The 22159-nt window shown below is 41.1% G+C and overlaps 1 protein-coding gene across 1 annotated transcript in view; it reads right to left on the bottom strand.

Moving 5' to 3' along the window:
• The window catches only part of CNTN2 (contactin 2), a 57122-nt gene that overhangs the window by 10174 nt on the left and 24789 nt on the right, over nt 1-22159 (bottom strand). The window contains exons 4-14 of the mRNA XM_063297524.1: nt 20975-21150; nt 19813-19908; nt 12710-12919; nt 9912-10011; nt 8357-8532; nt 7563-7699; nt 5048-5177; nt 2995-3145; nt 2031-2158; nt 1354-1529; nt 1034-1154 (exon numbers count right to left, since the gene is read on the bottom strand). Of these exons, the coding sequence (XP_063153594.1) occupies nt 1034-1154; nt 1354-1529; nt 2031-2158; nt 2995-3145; nt 5048-5177; nt 7563-7699; nt 8357-8532; nt 9912-10011; nt 12710-12919; nt 19813-19908; nt 20975-21150 (1601 nt within the window). The remainder of the gene's footprint in view (nt 1-1033; nt 1155-1353; nt 1530-2030; nt 2159-2994; nt 3146-5047; nt 5178-7562; nt 7700-8356; nt 8533-9911; nt 10012-12709; nt 12920-19812; nt 19909-20974; nt 21151-22159) is intronic.

Consider the following 22159-nt stretch of genomic DNA (forward strand, 5'->3'; position numbering starts at 1 on the left):
TTGGATGAGTCACAACACATTACAGCACTCTAGAATAATAGAAGGAAAAATACTCGATCCACAGGACACCTTCAAATACAACAAATACCCATGCAATTTCATTAAAAATGCACGTCAGTTCAACCAACAACAGTACAAGCATCACTACCTACTAAAAGGATAACCCATCATCAAAGGCATTGGTACACTGACAGGTTACTCCAACCGTTTGGAATAACTATGATGCACAAACCAAGGAAGTCCCTACAAAGCAACTAAGCAAGCCAAAGATGCAGTGCCGGAGGAAGACAAAACAGGAGTCATCTACAAAATAAGACATAAGGACTGTGAACATCACTACATATGGAAGAAAACTAGCAGAACATATCCATGAATATCAGTTCTCTCTTAAAAGGCATGACATGACTTTGGTAATATCTCTTCATACACAGTAGACAACTTGGGACATCACTTCAATTGGGAAACAGTAGAAATCTTAGAACAAGCCAGCTCAAAAATTGCAACAGAATTCTTAGAAGCATGGCACTCCAACCAAGCAGCAATCTTATAAACATATAAACTTAAACCTTATCAAAAGACATAACCAAATGCCCAACATTAGCATGTCAATTCCACATACATTTCATTTACCAGCTCTTCACAAATCTGAGGTAGAGCAAACTATTTCAAAACATATGACTGTAAGTAATATCCATAAGGATTTTTAAAAAATTCACATGGTAAGAAATAGACTCCACGTGTCTCTTATTTTACTTCTGAATGCAGTGTATATTTAAATGACTGTGTTTGCTTGAAGTGCTGTGCTTGTGTGCTCATAAGACAGAAGTCTTTAACACTGAAGCATAGCAATTTATATTATGTTGGGTGAGTTTATGTACATGTAACAAAATATACTTCCATCTCTTGGATTGCTGTATGGAGAAATAAGAGGGACTTTCAGACCACAGAAGTCAGGTATCCCTCAGGCAGGTGGAGCAGAAACAATTAAAGATGGAACTTGTCGATTCAAGAAGAAGGAATCAAGAAAAAATACCTCTCACAACCAGTATAGCTGATTCAGAAGCACTGTCCACCACTGTCTGGGCTGTGCAGGTATATCGGCCAGCGTGTTTCAGTTGAGCATTCAAGACTACAAGATCTCCAATATTCTCTTTCTATCCATGGGGGAAACAAGCCATCAGCAACAGTGTCAGAACCAACAACGAATTTTGCAGTGCATACATTTAAAAAGATGTTTAAAAACAGTGCATTATTTTAAAAATAGACCCATCTTTGACAATAACACTTAAGATCTCCACACATTACACCCAATTTGCTGGGGGGGAAAAGTAGCATCAAATTAACAATACTCACTGTGCTAGCTCGCTTATAATGGCCTTCAGACTTGCTAAAGTCAATGAAAAAGTCATCCAGGGACCAGGTAAAAGTGAGATCCATTGTTGGGTCATGGGAGGCATGGCACTGGAGGGTAATGTCCTCACCTAAGTTGATGTCAGCACTGGATGGTGCAAGTGTGATTTTAGTAGCATCTGCAAAAAGGTAAGCAAAACAACAATTCATAGTGGAAGGCCATTTGGTATGCATGGATAAAAAAGAAAACCCTTGGGAACTCTCACAGGAGCTGAGTTTTCTGATAGTTGCCTTCTGCTCTTAGAGGGGAACTCAAGAAAAACAATCCCAGAGTTCCTGGGAGGTCCTTGTAGGCACCACAGGACTGTGCTGACAATAATCGGTGCCCCCTAGAATGGCCCTTTATGCTCACAGATTGATACCGAATTTGTAGCCATCTGGATTTTATCACATTTTATATTTTAATTGTCTATATTTATATTAACATTATTTATAATTGTATTGAATTTTATACTTTGTTTCTATTGTAAACCACCCAGAGTCCCTCATTTTGGGGGGAGATGGGCGGTGATGAAATTTGATAAATGAAATGAAATGAAATGACATGAAATAAATTAATGACACGTTCTTCTCTTCCAGAGACGTATTTGTCCCCATAGAAGTAAAGCATCTATCCTTACCACGGACTGACAGAATTCCTGTGCTGTTTGCTTTCCCCATGAAATTCTCAGCAAAGCAAGTATATTTCCCTTCATCGGGCTTGCTAATATTTCGAATGATCAAGGTGCCATCTGGAGTAATAATTATGCTGCAGGGGAAAAAGAGACCACCAGAAAACATATAGGTATAATACGACAGTCACAGAAGTCTGACTTAAAGAACTTCAGATGAAGCATCAAGACACTGATTAGTTCTGCCCTATAAAACAGGGAAGGTGTCAACAACAATATTCCATATAAAATTGGTCTTCAGTGAAATGGTTGGACTCACTGACAGCTTGCATCTGAATGTCAGTAGGACTGCAACACTATTGTGGTCAGAATGTCATTTTTAGGAGATAAACAGAAAGAAAAGAGGTAACTAGATGATGACAGCCAGGCCATTCAAAATGTGAATCCTGCAAAATACCCTCTGCTCACTGACTTATTTCAAAGGGATCTGGGATGGTAGAGCTGGTGTACACTGCAGTTAGAGTGCTAGATTAAGACTCAGGAGACTCAAGTCCACCCAACCATGAAGCTGACTTTGCACATTTTAATTCCCCCCACCCTCTTTCGTTCTTTCTTTCTTTCTGGCACAATAAGGTATGCTATATTCCTATCCAAATGGTCTGGCATAGCTAAGAACCAGAAACAAACCTTCAATATTCTATTATAACAGGACATACTTTTCTCTCATGCTGCCATCTGGATATCACTGCACATTTAAATCAATAATGGGTTTCAAGCAATCATCCTTAACTGGAAGTAAGGCCAACACAAGGCAGTTTCAAGGAAGCATGAATGGGATCAGGCTGAACATATATTAAAATCAGCCCCACATAATAATTTAGGTTAACTAGAGCTAAGAGCTACTTGTATTAACTAGAAATACATGTGTAAAGCTATTGACACTAAGCTAAAAATAAGAATGGGTTTCTCCTACCTGGAACTATTTCTCAGAAGTTCAGTGCCTTTGGTCCAAAGTATAACAGCCTTTGGAGCAGCTTTGGGCTGACAATGAATAATAATTTCTCCACCTCGAGCTGCTGGTATCAATTGTCTGACGGGGTTTAGCCGGAAATCTGGAGCAAAGGCTAAAGAGAAGAAGCAATTAATGAGCTTCCATTAAAAAAAAATTGAGTCACAAAACCATTCTTTCTTGGTCATTAAAAATAATTTGTAATAATGAGATGGCCTAATGTACCATGCTAGTACAACTGCTTTAAATTCATTGCCTCCAATTCATTGAATAATTGTAAATATTATAATAGTGTACAAGCCAATGTAGTCAGAATGCAGGTCGTGAAGAGCTGCCCAGTTCTTCCCAACCTTTCATCAATACCTTTCTGTCTTCTGCAAGTGATTTCCAAACATGCTTTTCTATGTAAAAACTTTCTTCCACAAAGTAGATGTCACCCCAAAAGACTCTATCCTGCACCTGTCATACCTGATGTTGGTCCCCAGCAACAAAGTTTCATCTGTGCCACCTACACTCCTCTTACTGTAAAAAGACTGCAAAGTGCCAATTCTTTGAAATTCTATGATAGACATGAAATAGCATTGTAATATCCCTCTCTCCTGCTTTATTCATATTGAAAAGACATTTTATGCAGAAAAGGAAGAGAAAGAGAGATGTGTTATATGTGAGATGTAGTATAATGGTGAAAGGGTTGGTCCAGGACGGTGTTTTTCAAACTCAGCAACTTTAAGATGTGTGGACTTCAACTCCCAGAATTCCCCAGCCAGCATAAGTTGAAGTCCACACATCTTAAAGTTGCTGAATTTGGAAAACACTGCTCTAGGAGTGGGAAGACCAGGTTCAAGTCCCACTTGAGCTATGTAAGTTCACTGGGAGATTTTGGACCAGTCTCTCAATTGGTCTCTTGCAGGGTTATGTTTGTTGAGAAAAATGGATGAAGGAAGCACTATGTCTACATCTTGACCTCCTGAATGAAAGCCAGGATAGAAACTTAACAAACAAACAAATACTATTTGTGTAATATGTATGATTGATAAAAACAAACAGGGATATGAAATTCAAATAATCTTACCAAGATATCTATTTCTTTTAAGAATCAAGAAAGCCAAACCTATTATTATAACTAGAAAAAACCATGCATCTGAAGTTTTGAATTTTGAAGAGATTTACTGATTTTGAGACTGAATTCAAAATGAAAATGTCAAATTTAAGACAGCGGTTGAACGCGCAGACTGACATGTGTGATTAATTAGATACATGCTCATTAGGTTGCTTCAATCAAAATGGGGCTAAAATGCTGTGTTTCTCAGATAAACAAAGCAGTACTGCTGAAAGGCAAGGTGCAAAAAAAGAGAAAATAATGAGGGCTGGCTGAAGATATTCCACTGTCCAAGATGAATGACAAATTCTTTCTCCCACATCCAGGCATAAAACTGTTCCATCCACAGCATTTCATATAAAGGAGCTAAATAATCACAGGCACCTTGCTGGTAGATAAAAAAGTCCTATTCATTTCCAATGACTATTAATATTATCTATGTTCTCTCTCTCTTAAAAAGTCTGCTAATTTAACTGCATATGTAAACAAATTTTTTATTGGCTGCAAAGATTCCTTGATCCTTGAGTATCACAAAGGGAGAAATAAAATGGGTTGTTAAATACTCTTTAACCAAAGCAGGTATTTGACATTCATTTTTTTTTAAAAAGACTTCCCAGATAAATGACAGACTGCACAGCCTTAGAAGTAGACCACTAGGAATTGTAGAACTAGATAACATGAAAAAGAAAAAGAAAACATCTAGTAAGCAATTTGACTAAGTGCCAAGGCACTACAATGTCCTGTTTTTTAAGTAGGACAACCTGCAGTATTCAGAACCACACTGTCACAAACAAACAATAGTATGTTCAATTCAAGACAACTGATTAAACATACTTAGGACTGAGGGTTGGGAAATTAACTTCTCTATCGCATTTACAGGGCTACTGCTCATTTAATTCTTGGAAAGCCAGAAATTACCTTGGACATACAATTCCGCACTTGCATAGATTTTGCCATGTTTATTCTCTGCTATACACTGGTACATTCCTGAATCATCCACTATTAACTTTAACATCTTCAAATTCCCACCGTTCACTTCAATGCGATTCTGTGCAGACAAGGGAATGTCAAAAATAAGTAAGATTATCTGCCTGTTCTGACAAGTAATTGTTAGAAATTCTCTTTACCCAAAGCAGGGCAGAAATTTCAGTTAGGGGACAGGATAACGACAACAAATATCTCACAAATCCTCAGTGGAATCACTTTACAACAGCATGAAACTGATCTTTTTATTTGATCTTATAATGGGTGCCATGTCTGCATAGGCATATGTAGAACTGCAGCTGTGAAGTACAGATTAAAAGGAAAGGTTCATGAAAGAATATGCTTTTATTCTGACATGTCCATGCTATAGGAATGCTTTGGTCCTTGCTCAATGACATTTTTTGAAAAACTAGGCAGCACTTCTGTTGTTGATCAAGATTGGTGTGACAAAAGGATAGGTTTATGACACAAGCTCTCTATTTTGAACTGCTACTCCTCTTTGGCAACTATGACCTCTGTATTTCAAGCCTTTTCTTTTCCTCCCCCTAATGTCTAGGAAAAGCCAAGATTTGGTCATTTTTAGATAAAGATGGATTCTCACAACATGTTTAACCATACTTAGTATTAATCATAGTCTGAGGATAAACTGTTAGCCAATCAAGTTGACCACCATTCTAGCAGTCCCTACTTTCTCTGCTGCTAATGTGTTGTTTAAAATTATTCTTCTTGTTTTCATTCAAAAAGAACATGCCCGGGTGGCCGGAGACGACTAGGGCAACTCCTTATGGCATAGGGTAAAGGAAAACTCCTTTGTTTTCAAAACAAAACTCCACACATTTGCAGAGCCAAATAAGAAACAGATTGGAGCTTCTCTCTATAGTTACTCCTTTATCATTTCTCATTTTCTCAGAGGATTAAAGACTGCTAAGACATAAATTAGCAATTAGTCCAAGTTTGGATACCACACCAAACCATGGTCAAAATAATATGTAAGAAGCTATGGTTACAAAAGTTTTCCTAACCACAGTTTTTTTACAGTCTGGGTTTAGGTAATATAAGGCCAAGTTGCACTATGATTTTAAAAGTTCTGCAACAGTGGTCAATGACATCTTCACTTGACAAGCAGTTATATGAATGAACTTTGTGGCTCTTAACTAATAAAACGAAGTGGAAAGGTTAGGCAAATTTATTAATATTCCAGATTGTTTCATCAGCTTGGTTGAAATGAAGGTTATAATAAATGAAGGCCTTCCTGCTTAAGTGAAGGGAGGATGGAAGGGAATTTATGCCCGTAGTGCTTCTTCAGAGCATAATTTATTAAGCCAAAATATGACCATCCAGCAGATTCTGGAAGATACTAGATGGCGGCAAAGGCATATACAAAGCTCTGGCTCTCTGCTGCCATCTAGTGGTTCTTCAGATTTTTTCCACCCAGATCAAGTACTGTAGTCTATCTGTATAAGCTGGAAGGGAGACTCCAAATCAATTAAGGTTCCTCAGTAAAGGCTTTTATTCTTAATTCAGCTTCTGTTTAACTGTCATTCTTTAAGGTTTCAGCCTTGACTTCAAAATTCTATTTTGCATTAAAGATTCCACAATTAAAATATTTGCTAGTATCCCTATCAGTATGTTTGGTTATTACTTAGTGATATAGCCTCATCATATTAACTATTACATATTGTGGCAAAGTTCTTAATGATTATGGCTAGGAGCCAGACTAAACACTGTGTTATTCACCTAATTAACAATTGTGAGGTTATTATTTTTAAGAAAGCACTACAGCAGGAGGGAGGGGCTATCTGAACTGGAAAACATAATTAAATGGGAATTTTGATCCTGATCCAAATCTGTAGTTACTCTTATTAAAAACTTCAAAGAGTTAAGTGAAAAAGCGCTAGTGCCAGCTGTTTGCCTAGCATGATCGGGGCTGGGAATTGTGAGCGTGCTAGGCAAACAGCCAGCGGTAGCATACTCCTTTCAATGTGCATTCCCCATTGTGTGCCTGCTTACTCTCTTATAATCCCTTCCTCTCCAATGAATGTAAATACAAAAATTAATTCCCTTCTTGCTATTTATCCTAGCACCAGGGTGAGCATTCCAAAGGGTGGGGGAGTGAGGGAAAAGGAAAGCTGAACTAAAATCATAAGCACAGTTGCAGTCATATGGTTTTCCACTCAGCGACTGTGTCACTTAGCAACCAAGTTGCCAGTCCCAGTCATGATCACTAAATGAGACTACCTGTGCAGATAAAAAACCCACTCTTGGGTTTTGTCGAATCAGGAAAAAAACCAAAGAGATACCCAATCTAGGTAACAAGTGATTAATTTATGGGTACTTGTATAAGGAAGGAGAAAAAAAGTACAGTAATAGTTATATAGTCTTCAGCATGTTGACACAAAGGTCAATGATACAGCTAGAACTGTTCATTTGTCAGTGACAGATGAGGTACCTGGGAAGTTAATGGTTGCCCATTCCGTAGCCACCTTAAAGTAGGCCTTGGCTTGCCAGCTGCAGCACAGCTCCAGTGGAGATTTGATCCGATGTCAGCTTCTCTGTCTGCGATGACTTTCAGCCATTCTGGCTGAGCTAGAAAAGAGCAAAAGAGGAACAGGTTCCATGCATTTCAAACAGTGCAAGATGAGGAGGAGGAGGAGGGGGAGGAGGAGGGGGATCTAGTGAAGATTCGCTACACTACAACTCCACTGTTGTACCTTTCATTTCCAAAACCTGAATGACAGCACATGTGCATGAACATGTGCATCTCTCCATTAAGAAAGGATAGATTTCTTCTCCATATGGTTCAGTTACCAAGCAAATAGCTTAGTTGTTATCACAACAATAAAATGGCTATTTTTTACCAATGCAATAAAATGGAAAAAATAAACCAAAGTGGAAACCAGAGGTAGACAGAAGGATTATTTGCTCAGCTGATTTCTGGGACTGAGAGTAAATTTCAAGGCTCAGATTATGTTCACATGTGTACTATCATTCAGTTCTCAATTCATCTCTCCAGGGTGGGCTCTGATTGGTGGCTTTGGGTTCTACTTCTAATATTAAACGAAGTTGGTCTGAAACAAGCCTGAAAATGGTCTTCTCTACTTTATGATGCAGATTTTGTTAAGGCTAAACAAGTATGGGTCTTATGGGTGTTTTGATAAATAAACATAAGGAGCCCCAATAAATTCCCAAAACATAATAAATAGAAAGTTGTGCCTTATAAAAGAACCTGCTGGGTTTCTTTACCTTGGATAATGATGCGGCCCTTATAAGTATCCTTTCCCTGGGCGTTCTCAGCTTCACACTCGTAAGTGCCTTCATCGTCAAAGCTAACCTCTTTAAACTGCAGGAGAGGCTCAGTTGAGATCCATTTGGAGGACTGGCCACCATCTACCTTTCGCCATTTTATTTGGGGGACAGGGCTAGATTGTGAAAGAAACATCTGTCAAAGGGTACTCAAGCATCGGGGCAATGCAACATGTTACACATTACTACTTCTTCCTTTCCCCATTATGTATAGCATCTTCTGCAGTACTTTTAAATAGGGCTGTGTGCATCATAGGATCAGAATGCAGTTACTGTACAGAGGGCAATCATATGACTCCAGGAAAATACAGAGCTGCTTTAAGGAATTGCCAGCAGGTACTATGCAAGTGTCCCTGCACTCTCTGAAGCACATTTTCCCCCCTTGACTCCAAACCACTGCATGGCCTACTTTTAACCTGCTCAACCTTTCTTCCTTGTCTTATTACTATGCAAAAATATATAGCAAACTGGCTGGCAAATAGTCACATCTTCTACTATCCCACCTCTTGTTTGTGTGGATTTTATACTTACTTCAAAACTCCCTTATTACACCACCCAGTCCAGGGCAAATGAGTAGCATCAGAGTATATATAAAGAGACAGGAATAAACCAAACCCTTTGTGAGCTCTAACTCAATCCAGTTGATATTTATTGTTCCAGTAGCCAATGATCAAAACAGTAAATAATATTCAAATTATTAAAAACCTAGTTCATCTAACAGGCAAACACAGCACAAAATTCTGTGCACAAATCAGCCACTATAACAAAAAGAGAATGGGCTCAATCAAACGTACTACAGGTCAGAAGAGCTAAAAGCTTAAGATCTCCGCACTTTCCCTAGGATAAGTTATCTGTTACTTGAAAGTGATAGCTCACACCTTCTTTCCCTTCTATAAACTTGATTCTTTGAGGTTTGTTGTTTATTCGTTTAGTCGCTTCCGACTCTTCGTGACTTCATGGACCAGCCCACGCCAGAGCTTCCTGTCGGTCGTCAACACCCCCAGCTCCCCCAGGGACGAGTCTGTCACCTCTAGAATATCATCCATCCATCTTGCCCTTGGTCGGCCCCTCTTCCTTTTGCCCTCCACTCTCCCTAGCATCAGCGTCTTCTCCAGGGTGTCCTGTCTTCTCATTATGTGGCCAAAGTATTTCAGTTTTGCCTTTAATACCATTCCCTCAAGTGAGCAGTCTGGCTTTATTTCCTGGAGGATGGACTGGTTTGATCTTCTTGCAGTCCAAGGCACTCTTTTCCTCCAACACCACAGTTCAAAAGCATCTATCTTCCTTCGCTCAGCCTTCCTTATGGTCCAGCTCTCGCAGCCATATGTTACTACAGGGAACACCATTGCTTTAACTATGCAGGCCTTTGTTGTCAGTGTGATGTCTCTGCTCTTAACTATTTTATCGAGATTTGTCATTGCTCTTCTCCCAAGGATTCTTTGAGGTAGGTACCATAATATGTAACCAACATGGAATTAAATGCACAACTACTCACTTCCCAAAGGCAAAACACTCCAAAGCCACCACTTGCCCAGCCAAAGCATAAGTATCAGAAGGAAACTTGGCTTTAATGATTGGAGCATATGGTCTGGAATCTGAGGAAAGAAAGAGAGGTGACTACAAAGGTGTTAGTCACACAAAAAAGGACACTATAAAGCAGAGACTAATACAGTTATTCATCTTAAAAATGCACATTTGAAACCCAAGGAAGTAATTGCAGACTTTACTTGAATGGCTGTTGCAGACAGACTTGTTATGTTACTCGATCTACCATGTGGTCCTATCCCCCTGCCCCCTTTGGTTTGAAAAATTTGAAAACATGAAAAAAATTCAACCAAAAAGTCTTGGTTCAGCTATGCTATGAAGTTGCTCAAAATATAGCCAACTGCCTTCAGCAGAGCCAGACCACTGACATTCTAGTTCAACATTATCTACACTGTCTAAGCACCAACTCTCCAAAATTTCAGAAGCTAACTTTTCCAGCCTTATTGGAAGGTGCCAAGGATTGAACTAGGCTTTTGGTGTGCACAACAGGTGAACTACAGCCCTTCTTCAACCTCAGCTCCACTTCCATTTTCAGTAAAGAGGTAATAAGAGAGCCAGTTTGGTCCAGTGGTTAAGGCAACAGGCTAGAAACCAGGAGGCTGAGAGTTCTAGTCCCACTTTAGGCATGAAAGCCGGCTGGGTGACCTTGGGCCAGTCCCTCTCTCTCAGCCCAACTCACCTCACAGGGTTGCTGTTGTGGGGAAAATAGGAGGAGGAAGGAGTATTAGGTATGCTCACTGCCTTGAGTTATTTATAAAAATCATGAAGGCGACCAAAAATAAATAAATAAGACAAACATAAGTAATGGGAGTTTTGTAAAATTTAAGCTTATTGATATTAAGAGGCATGAGCTGAAGAAGTGAAGAAGCTAAACTAGGCCCACACAGACCTAGTTGCAGGTTTCAGTAGGAGTATGACTTTCACTTGCTGACTTTAGAATAGACTCTATATCTTAACTTCCTTAATAAGAAAAATGCTTCCAGGAAAAATGAGATATAAATACAATAATAATATATAAATGCAAGTCAGCTCTACACTCTAAAATACTGCTGGTATGGTCTGCTAAACAGAATACTTGCTTTCATTTCTCAGCTTTGATTTCTATTACATCGTAAGACAAGAGATCAGACTTGCAGAATTGTTGTGAAGATAATTTGACCTCGAAATATAAAATATTATATGGTGTTAGTTGGAGGGATGGCAGCTGAGAGGTATCCAGCTAAGTGGCAGTGTGTCTTAACTGATCTCAGAAACCTAAGCAGGATTGGACCTGGTCAGTACTTGGATGGAAGACGCAACAGGAAATGCCAGACCTGTAGGCTAGTTTGGGCCCTTGCAAAAAGATTCAGAAGAAAATGACAGACCACTTCTGTGCTGTTGCCAAGTAAACTACACAAATGTGTTCACACAAATAACAAGAGTCAAGTTCCATTCAAAGAAGATGTTAATTTGAAGATAGTGATGGGAATTCTGTTCTGAATTTGAAGGTGCTCGGTTATGTCATGTCCAGTTCAGTCTCCAGGGTCTGACATCTGGAAGAGGCAGTGCCAGTCACCACAGGCAATACTGAGCTAGATGGGCTGGTAGTGATCTGACTTAGTACAAGATAACATCCAATGTTCCTAACATCATCAAAGAACAATGGTCTTTCTGAAAGTTTTTTTCTTTTTTAAACTAGGGTCAAAACTAGAAGTGATACATACTTTATTCCTTAGTCTGCTGTATTCACATACAAAGTGTGGTATGGAGGAAATCAAGGAATCAGATTTATTGGTAAGGGAAGTGAGGCCATTCCCTCCCCTCCTACCCCTGTTACAGCCTATTGCTTAAGCAATTCTCCCCTCAGACTCTGCACTAATAAGGTTATACTCGGAGTATTGCATATGATCCTGGGCACCCCATCTCCAGAAGGATGTTGGCGGATTAGAACAGGTTCAGAGGAGTGCAGCAAAGAAAACACAGGGGTTTGAGGACATCCCCTACAAGGAGACAGGATGCAAGAATTTGGGTTGTTGAATCTGGAGGAAGAAGGCTGAGGAAAGACATGGTGTCAGTGTTCAGATACATAAAAAGGTGCCACAGGGAACATGGTGAGCAACAGTTTTCCATTGCCGCAGAAACTAAGATCAGAAATAATGGGTATAAGATTTCTTTAAATATAAGGAAAAACATTCTTAGGGTAAGATTTGTACAATAGTGAATAGTCTACCTATGGGGATTGTGTGTTCTTGTTCTCTAGAGGTTTTTAAGAAGCTGGAGAGCCATCTCTCTTGGCTCGTCTAGCTGATCCTTGTGATCCTTTCCAACTCTACAATCCTATGATTCTAAGATTCTTTCACATATGTATTGGATCAAACATCAAATAGAGCAATATAAAGTAAGTAAGGAGTAAAGTTTGTCTCCTCACCTGTGGGCTCCATTTAATAATCCTTTGCTGCCAGTCACAGAAATAAACCCTCCCAGCCTCAGTGTGAATGATGCAGAGACACAAAAACAAACAACCTCCCCTTCCGCCCTGCCAAGCATTTGATTCCAGTACGGAAAAAAATTAGCACATTAAACTCCTGTGGGCCAGTGTACGTGACTAGCAAATTATATTTGATAAAGTAGGTCATAACTTCTACAATAAAGACTGCTTTAGAGGCACACTCAGTTAGAGAGCACCCTCCTTGCAAGCCTCTGAAAAGGATTTGCTTAGTGGATGCCCATTTTAGACAGACAGACAGACAAGAGTCTTTAAGCACTGACCTTCTTTCATAAGAATGAGTTGAGAAGACATGCTAAAAACATTCCTTTTAATGGAGCCAATAGGGCCAGTAGCAAAACAGGAGTAGCTGCCAAGATCAGAGGCCTCGGTCTTAGCAATGTAAAGGTTTCCAGTTGTCTGAGAGACGAAGCGCCTGCCATCTGCTGGAATGAAGTTTGGGAATTCATTCACAAACCAGCGATATTCAAGTCCTGTGTATACAGAGAGGGGGGGGGAATATTGGCATTTGTATATCATAATGGTACTAGAAGTTGATCTCAGCTGGTTATCTTCTAGAAGAGCCATTACTAAATCGAGTTGCTATTGATTCATTCTGCACTCTGTGTGTGTGTGTGTGTGTGTGTGTATGTATATCAATGCATGATAGATATCAGTGATATATATTGGTGTCTTATGAAAAATGAAATAAGCATATCTATCCTTTTAGAGAGGATGCACAATTGTCCCACAATATTCTTTAAAAGGAGCTGAATCCAGTATCTCAAGATTAGACCAAGACTTATATTTGAAATCCCTTTATTTCCTGATGGAAACATTGACTGCTATCCTTCTTAATGAAATAAAGTATCCTACTATTTGAAATCTGTAGGACAAACAGAGAAAAATTCACACTGTCATGTTCACTGATTCAATGTAGTTTATACATCGTAACGTTTCACATGCCATGGCGCTGACACGTGTTTCTGTTTGGGAGGGAGCTGCTGTGAGACCTTGTACCAAACTCTGTATGTGAAATCAGCACAATGGAATGTGTTTGGGTTATCTTCTCTGCTCAAGGACTTTTCCTGCAGACCATCAGAAACCGTTAGGAGCACCTGGGTTTGTGAACTTGAGAAGATTCTACGGGGGGAGGGATTTCATTTGCACCTAGGGTTTTTAGTTTGAATTTGGTGCACTTTCATCATTCTCAGCTTTCTCTGTGATCCTGTATACTATTCTTTAATAAATCAGATATCTTTGAATTCACACTCATGAGTCTGATGGTGTTTTAGAATAGGCAACCATTACATAAAGCTGAGAATCCCCAAAGTTGTACCGTTAGCTCCTACCAAAATCAGTCTCTTATGAGGGAAAATAGTTAACAATGGCTGAGTCAAAATCCATGACCGAGGGACTCGAGGAGAGGGCTAGAGTGATGCCCGAGTTGACAGTCAAGAGCGGAGAACTGAATCTCACCCCAGAACCTTCAGAATCCTGAGACCTATCAAGGGATGAATCGAATTCCAATTCTGATGCAGAGGAATCTGACAACGGGGAAGAGCAAAAGCAACCGGCACCCAGCGAATTGCTCGCAGAGTTGATCACCTTGGATGAGGTGGGGGAACCCCAACCAGGGACGTTGGGGATGTCCTGGAAGTATCGGTTCCTGCTAACCCCAGACAAAGAATCTACTACGGTGTCAAATGAGAGGAAACCGGGTGCACAAAGGAGAGGGGACTCTCGAACCCCTGAGAGACTAAGAGTGGTGGAAGCCAAAATAGAATCAATGGAGTACATGTTGAAAAACCTGTCTTTGTCACTGGAGGGGCAGGGGAGATGTGGAGGAGATCCCAGCTTCCTGCAACCATCCCCCATCCTCCCATCCAGACCGCCAGCAGAGCGGGGCTGGAGATGGCTCAGGGATGAATCTCCACCCTGCAGAGCCCGGCCATCAATATCCCCACCCCGTAAGGGGAAAGCTACTGTAACCTGGGGCCAAACCACTCAAATGCCTGCTGGTCCCACTCCAACCAGAGGCGGAGTGAGAGACTTTTCTGTCAAATTTGATGGGGATCCAACAAAGTTATCTTTTTTTTTAAATTAATGCTAAAAGTTATATGAGGCAGTTTGGGGCATGCTTCCCTTCCAAAGAGGCTAAAATAACTGCCATTGCCACCAAGTTGAAGGGTCGAGCGGCTGACTGGTATGTTCAATTAAGTGATGCTGACTCCCCTGCACTTGATCATTTCGATGATTTCATGCGGGTGTTAAGGCTGCATTTTGAAGATCCTCTGGCCAAGGCAAGCACTAAGAAGGCGCTGAAGGATCTTACCCAGGGCCAAATGTCAGTAGCCTAGAGTTTAAAGCTCTGGCTGGGAAAATCACTGACTGGTCTGAGTCCACTCTAATAGAGCGTTTTAAAGAGGGACTCAACTGGGACATCCTACGTTGGGCGTTGTGTAGAGACGACCCCGAGTCATTGTACGACTGGATCTGTCTGGCAGGAAAGGCTGAGCATGTTCAGCATACTTTCATGCAAACTAGAAAACCTGAAAAACCACCCGCCACCATGAGGGGACCCCGAAGTGCTGCGACTGCTACCTGGCCAAGCTATAGAGCCTGGGATGAGGAGAGAGATTGGTGCTACGTGAGAGGTCAGTGTCTCCGATGTGGAAAGGAGGGCCATTGAGCAGCTGATTGCCCAAAAGCCAAGGCTGGAGATCGAGCAGGGAAGACGCCGGCCAAATTGCCCCCCCCCCCCCTCGTGGCGAATGACAGCAGCCAAAGGGACAGCCGATGCTGAAGAAGTAATTTACTTCTCGGGAGAGGCTGAAGATGACTCTAAGGAGCCGGCGGGAAACACCAGCCACCTGCCATGAAGGGCGCCAGTGGGCAGGTGGAAGAGGATGGACGCGAAGATGCTATGGTGAGTGCTGACTGTCCCACTTTAGCAGTAAAAGTGAAATTGGGTTCCCGCACAAAAACTACAGAGGTATGGGCTTTAGTTGACTCTGGATGTTCCAGGTGTTTAATTCACCCTGATCTGGTTGCTGCTTTGGAACTGCCTAGTTTCCCCCTCCAGCATCCTTTGATCTTCACACAGTTGGATGGTTCAACAGTGGGGGGGGGGGCAACCCATTTCACTGGAACTGTGGCAATGCAAATGGGCAGTCACTGTGAGACTTTGAAATTCGTTGTAGCACATGTTGGCAATCCTTTGGTAATCCTGGGGATCCCATGGTTGACCTATCAAAGCCCCTATATAAACTGGGAGCACAGAACTATGACTTTTGCAGATGGATTTTACCAAGCTCCTACAGCAGAGATAATTGCACGAGTGGGGGTTGGAAGGGCAGTGATTGCCACGCCGCACCCTGACTTGCCATATTTAGAAGGCTTGCCTGCTCAATACCAAGAATTTGCAGACGTATTTGGGGAGATGGAAGCAGATCAGTTCCCCCCCCCCCGCACTGGAAAACTGACTGTGCAATAGAGTTGGTCCCCAATGCTCAATTGCCCAAGCCAAAAATTTATCTGATGACTCAGAAGGAGGTCGAGGCATTACAAGACTTCATTGACAAAAATCTGTCAAAGGGGTTTATTGAACCTGCTAATTCCCCAGTTGGGGCTCCTGTGTTATTCCGGGAAAAGAAAGATGGCACGCTTCGACTCTGTACGGACTATTGAGGGTTAAATTCCATCTCTATTGTCAACAAGTACCCTCTACCCCTCATGAAGGACATGTTAGCTCATTTGTCAAAGGGCAAGATTTTCTCCAAGCTCGATCTTTGTGAAGCCTACTTCCGCATTCGCATAAAAGCTGGGGATGAGTGGAAAACTGCTTTTAATTGTCCACTAGGGTCGTTTCAATACAAAGTCCTTCCTTTTGGGTTGGCAGGGGTGCCCGGAGTCTTCATGCAATTGATTAATGAAGTATTACATGATTATTTGTTTAAAGGGGTTCTGGTTTATTTAGATGATGTCCTCATTTACACTGAAACTGAGGAGGAACATGAACGCCTCCTCAGACTGGTGTTACGCAAGCTTAGGGATGCCAGACTCTATGCCAAACTTTCAAAATGTGTTTCACAAAACCCAGCTTGACTATCTGGGCTATTGAGTGTCTGACCGGGGTATAGAAATGGACCCTGCAAAAATTCAGGCGATTCTAAGTTGGGAACGCCCCCACACCCGGAGGCAATTACAAAGTTTCCTAGGGTTCAGTAATTTCTATCGGCAATTTATCCAGGGGTTTGCTGAGATTGCTCTGCCCCTCACTGATTTGCTCCGTACCAAGGGCTTGGAGGAGACACGCAAAGTAAAAAACCCTGGGGCAGTGCTGAATTGGACGCCTGAATGCCAAGCAGCATTTGAGAAATCAAAAACCCTTTTCACTGCTGAGCCTATTCTACAGCACCCTGATCCTGAGTGCCCCTTTGTGGTCCAAGTTGATGCTTCTGACTCCTCTATTGGGGCTATTTTGTTACAAAGGGATTCAGAAAATCACTTAAAACCCTGCGCTTATCTATCCAGGAAATTTTCTGAAACAGAATGCCATTGGCATGTTTGGGAAAAGGAGGTGTTTGCTGTAAAAGCAGCTTTAGAAACCTGGCGCCATCTCCTTGAAAGCGCTAAATGCCCTTTTGAGGTTTGGACCGATCACAGGAATTTAGAAGCCCTCTGCACCCCACGACGTCTCAGCCCTAAACAGATTCGCTGGGCTCAGTTTTTCAGTCGCTTTAACTTCCAGTTAAAATTTATTCCGGGAAAGAAAAACTTTCTGGTCGATGCTTTGTCACGTTTACGTCAGGACCTTGACCAGGTGGCAGATGTGGTTGGGACTGTTCTCACTGAACCACAACTGGGCTTGGTTGCTGTCACTCGGAGCCAGACCCGTGCGCAGACAACCCTGCCCCCAGCCCAGCCTGGGAAGCAGAAAGTGCAAGTTCCTTGTCAGTTACAGAAGGACTTTCTCCAGGCACTGAAATCTGACACTTGGTTGCTAGCTAATAGAGACAATGTTTCTTTTGAAAACAGTCTGGTGTGGGTGGAACACCGCCTTTATGTGCCTGAAACTTTAAGGGCTGCTGTTTTGCAGCGTTCCCATGATGATAAACTTGCTGGACACTTTGGTTTTGTCAAAACCTTGCATTTGGTTCGCTGTCAATTTTGGTGGCCAACCTTAAGACGTGATGTAAAAGACTATGTTGCGTCCTGTCCTGTTTGTGCCATGTCAAAACGAAAAGGGAGGAAACCACAGGGGCTTTTACAGCCAGTGGCCAGCCCATCCCTCCCCTGGGATGAGATTTCTATGGATTTCATTGTGGACCTACCTCCCAGTCAGAAGAAAACTGTCATTTGGGTTGTAAAGGATTTTTTCTCTAAACAAGCTCATTTCATTCCATGTGCATCCATCCCGTCAGCCCCACAATTAGCACGCCTTTTTCTCCACCACATCTACCACCTCCACGGTAGCCCCTCCCATTTAATTTCTGACCGCGACACACAGTTTACTTCCCAATTTTGGAAATCATTTTTAAAATTGATTGGCACTAAACAAGTACTGTCCACATCATCCCATCCTCAGACTGACGGTTCTACTGAAATTTTAAATTCCACTCTTGAACAGTTTCTTAGAGCATACATTAACTACCATCAAGACGATTGGGTGGAGTTGTTACCTTTTGCTGAAGTTGCTTACAACAATGCTGTGCATCAAAGTACCGGACAAACCCCTTTTTGTGTGGTTTCTGGTCACGACTTTGTTCCCATCCCTGAACTGCCACAGCCCCCTTCACAAACATGTTCTGCATCTGACTGGGCTGTTAAACTGTCTGATTCCTGGCCAGTAATTCAACAAGCTTTGGCTGATGCCCAGGATGCTTACAAGTCTCAAGCTGATAAGCATCGCTCTTTACAACACGACTTCAAAGTTGGGGATCAGGTGTATCTATCCACTAAATTTATCAAATCACCCCAACCCTCTAAAAAACCTGCTCCCAAATTTATTGGTCCTTTTCCTGTTGTTCATATTGTCAATCCAGTTACTGTTAAATTGGACCTGCCTCACAATTTGAAGCGCTTGCACCCTGTTTTCCATTGCAGCTTGCTTAAGCCTGTGCACCACTCAACACGTTGGCACCCTCAACCTCCTTCCCCTGCTCCAGTTACGACTGACGGCCAACAACACTTTGAAGTCAAGGACATCATTGATTCTTGCAAGCTTCGTGGCACCCTGCAGTACCTGGTCCGATGGAAACACTTTCCTCATCCTGAATGGGTGTCTGCCCACCATGTTAACTCTCCTCATTTAGTTAACCATTTCCACCTTGCTTATCCTTTGAAGCCTGCTGCTTAATGTATTCTTCATTTTGGGGGGGCAGTATGTCACGTTCACTGATTCAACGTAGTTTATACATCATAACGTTTCACATGCCATGGCGCTGATGCGCGTTTCTGTTTGGGAGGGAGCTGCTGTGAGACCTTGTACCAAGCTCTGTATGTGAAATCGGTACAAAGGAATTGGGTTATCTTCTCTGCTCAAGGACTTTTCCCGCAGACCATCAGAAACCGTTAGGAGCACCTGGGATTGTGAACTTGAGAAGATTCTATGGGGGGAGGGATTTCATTTGCACCGAGGGTTTTTAGTTTGAATTTGGTGCGCTTTCATCATTCTCAGCTTTCTCTGTGATCCTGCATACTATTCTTTAATAAATCAGATATCTTTGAATTCATACTCATGAGTCTGGTGGTGTTTTAGAATAGGCAACCATTACACACACATAGATTTGCCTGGCTAAACAACATTTATAAATGCAATTTCCACATATACCAAAATACTCAGTTTTGACATGGAACTTGCAGCAGCAATTTTTTAACATCAATTTCCTGATTTCAGGAAAGAATTTCAGAGTTCACCGAAGAACTAGAAATTATAGAGACTAGATTTGTAATAATTTGAAAATTCCATACTTCTCAGAGCCTTTCTCACTGTAAGTGTCTGTATTCAAACAGAAGCCATAGCAACTTCTATTAACTTTTGATGTACACTGCTCTACACCGCTAATTAGGTCCAAAGTATTCTGAAACAAGAACAAGCTCTAAAGAATAAGAATTAAATGTTGTTGATGTATCTAAATATAATTACAAAGTAGATTCAATACTAAACAATTATTTATTTATTAGACTTTACTATCACCCTATAAGAAGCAATAATAATGGTAATAAACACAACATCAAAGTAATAACAGCAACCAAATACTACAGTTCTAACACACCAAATGTTGTGGTCCAACACCAATTTCTGATATATCATTCCTCAGATATGGATGCTTTGCACCCTTAAAGTGAAAGCCTCACTTCTGATACATTGCTGTTTCCTCACCTGGATAGTGTGGTGGGGAGTTGCAGGTAAACATCACCCCCCAGCCCTCTGTAGCTCTCACTGGATCTCGTTCTTCTGTAGAGAATTCCTGCAGAACTAAAACACACAAACAGCCAAGTGTTTCAGATGTGGGCTAGGGTGACTAGCACTTTTTACAAATTGGATCTTAGGGGAGAAATATTGTTGGCCACAGGTCATCACATTCCCATCCTATCAAAAGGAAATTGTGAAAGTAACAGCAGGTGGCTTTAGGAGCAGTCCTTAAAGAGTCTGCTGTTAATGAATTAGAGAAGTCAATACTATCTTTCTATCCTTATTTTTCCGATTAGTAATTCCAATTCTAAGTAGCCCTTCAAAATGGGTCATGTGTGTGTGTTTGCTTGTTTGTAATCAATACACACATAATCCCAATGTCTAGCATAAAATATAAAAGCAGCAGCAAACTTTCCATACAGAGAAAAGTAAAACAAGTAAGCTGGACTTGGAAACCCCCTGTGATATGATAAATATTTTTGCAATCCTTCTCAAGCTTTTAATAAATCAGTTTGATCAGAAATACTAGAGTTTTGGATCAGAAATACTACACAGCAGATACAACCATTAAACAGGACCTATTTTCATGTTAGAAGACTGAGGCATATTTAGCATTTTTGCACAGTATCATTTCATGACTTTATGAAAGAAGGACATCAATATGGAAGAAGACAATCTTTAACCTTAACTTTTATCTACCCTATTTACAGCTACTGCCATCATGTGGTCTTCTTGTCCCCCATCTTTTTTACAGCCTTGTATTCAGAATCATGTACCCAAAAGGAAGGTGCTCATATCCATACATTCATTAAAATAGCTCATGTTTCAAGCATCTTGGCTAAAAACTTAAAATCCTGATTGTTAAGAAAAACTGTAAAATAAATTGGCAAAGAATTCTGTCTGGTTGTAAGATAAACCCTGATCATCCTTGCAGGACACTGAATTATGCAAAAGGTGCACAGGGCTCCAACTATATATCAGTGCCTCACTTCTACCCTGACATACTGATTTTCAACCACGTTGCTTGTGTTGGCCTGGAATGCTGTCACAGCAGCATGGGTGGCAGAGTTCTTGATACTGCTGTCCTTTCTGTACAGAAAATGGGTTCAGCATGAAACAGATTACTTACAGCTGAAGTGAACATAAGCTTCTCTGCTGATTACTGTGCCCATGGAGTTGGATGCTATACACTGGTAGGATCCAGCATCTTTAATTTTCACTGGATTTCTTATTACCAGGTTGCCACCATTCAACCTGTACCGGGAATCTGGCTCTATTTTGATCTCTGTGCCATTCATCTTCCATCTGCCAGAAACAATGATATTTGGATGGGGTGAGAACACAGTAGAAGAATCACAGTTGCATGTTAACAGTGCCTTGAATAGTCAATAGAACCCATTGTAGGATAGTAGTTGAATGGGAAATTCTCTGTCTCTGTAGCTATAAAACCCCAGTCAAAAATAGGACAAGTTATGATTGCACTTTCCTAATATTAAAGACCTCCAACTCAGAGCTTAGACTTAAATATTGTTTAACCATAACAGGAAGCATATTTTGCACCAAAATCAGCACTGGGATCCATGACTGTTTCTAAATAGTGTAGCTAAAATATCTGAAAATTCACTCTGGTTCCTAATTTTTTCTGCTCCCTAGAGTTTTCTGCTTTTTATTGATATTTTTTGTTGGTGGTTCTTTCCTTGTTTGTTTTAATCCTATGTAAGCTGCCCAGAGTTGCAGTTGGTGAGCTGGGCAGCCACAGAAACTGAGGAAATAAATGAATAAATATGGAAGTGGTTGTTTGGATTTCTGATAAGAAATGATAGCCCAAGGGATCAGACAACCATCATTTCATACAGCTTGTTTGCAGAACTTGGATAATCAACCATATGCTTAAAATGTTTTCTTATTATTATCCATATTATGCATAATTTGATGTAATGTATTATAATATTGTATGACTTGTTTGTAAAGCATTTAAAAAATAAAATCAATCATATTCGCTCAGAGATTGATACTTCTTTTGCAGAGTATGATGAGGTGATTGGGATGATCTCTGTGCTGATCTGGGATATATCTGATTCTATGGACACCACAGAAATGGAGAAGATCATCTGCAGCATGAACTTTGCCACTTGTGGCTGGAGCCCTGCCCTGCCCTTCCTTGCTAACTTGAGCTGGGAGCTGGACGAGGGAAGTGGTCAATTAATCTTGAAGGGAGGGGATAACGCCAACCACCTTGAAGGAGATAGTGGCATGTTTCCTCATGAAGTCTGTTCCTAGATCTGGCAATATTAGCCAACTTCTGCCCCAACTC

Source organism: Candoia aspera, chromosome 3 (genome assembly GCF_035149785.1).
Source record: "Candoia aspera isolate rCanAsp1 chromosome 3, rCanAsp1.hap2, whole genome shotgun sequence".
In the NCBI taxonomy this organism is placed as follows: Eukaryota; Metazoa; Chordata; class Lepidosauria; order Squamata; family Boidae; genus Candoia; species Candoia aspera.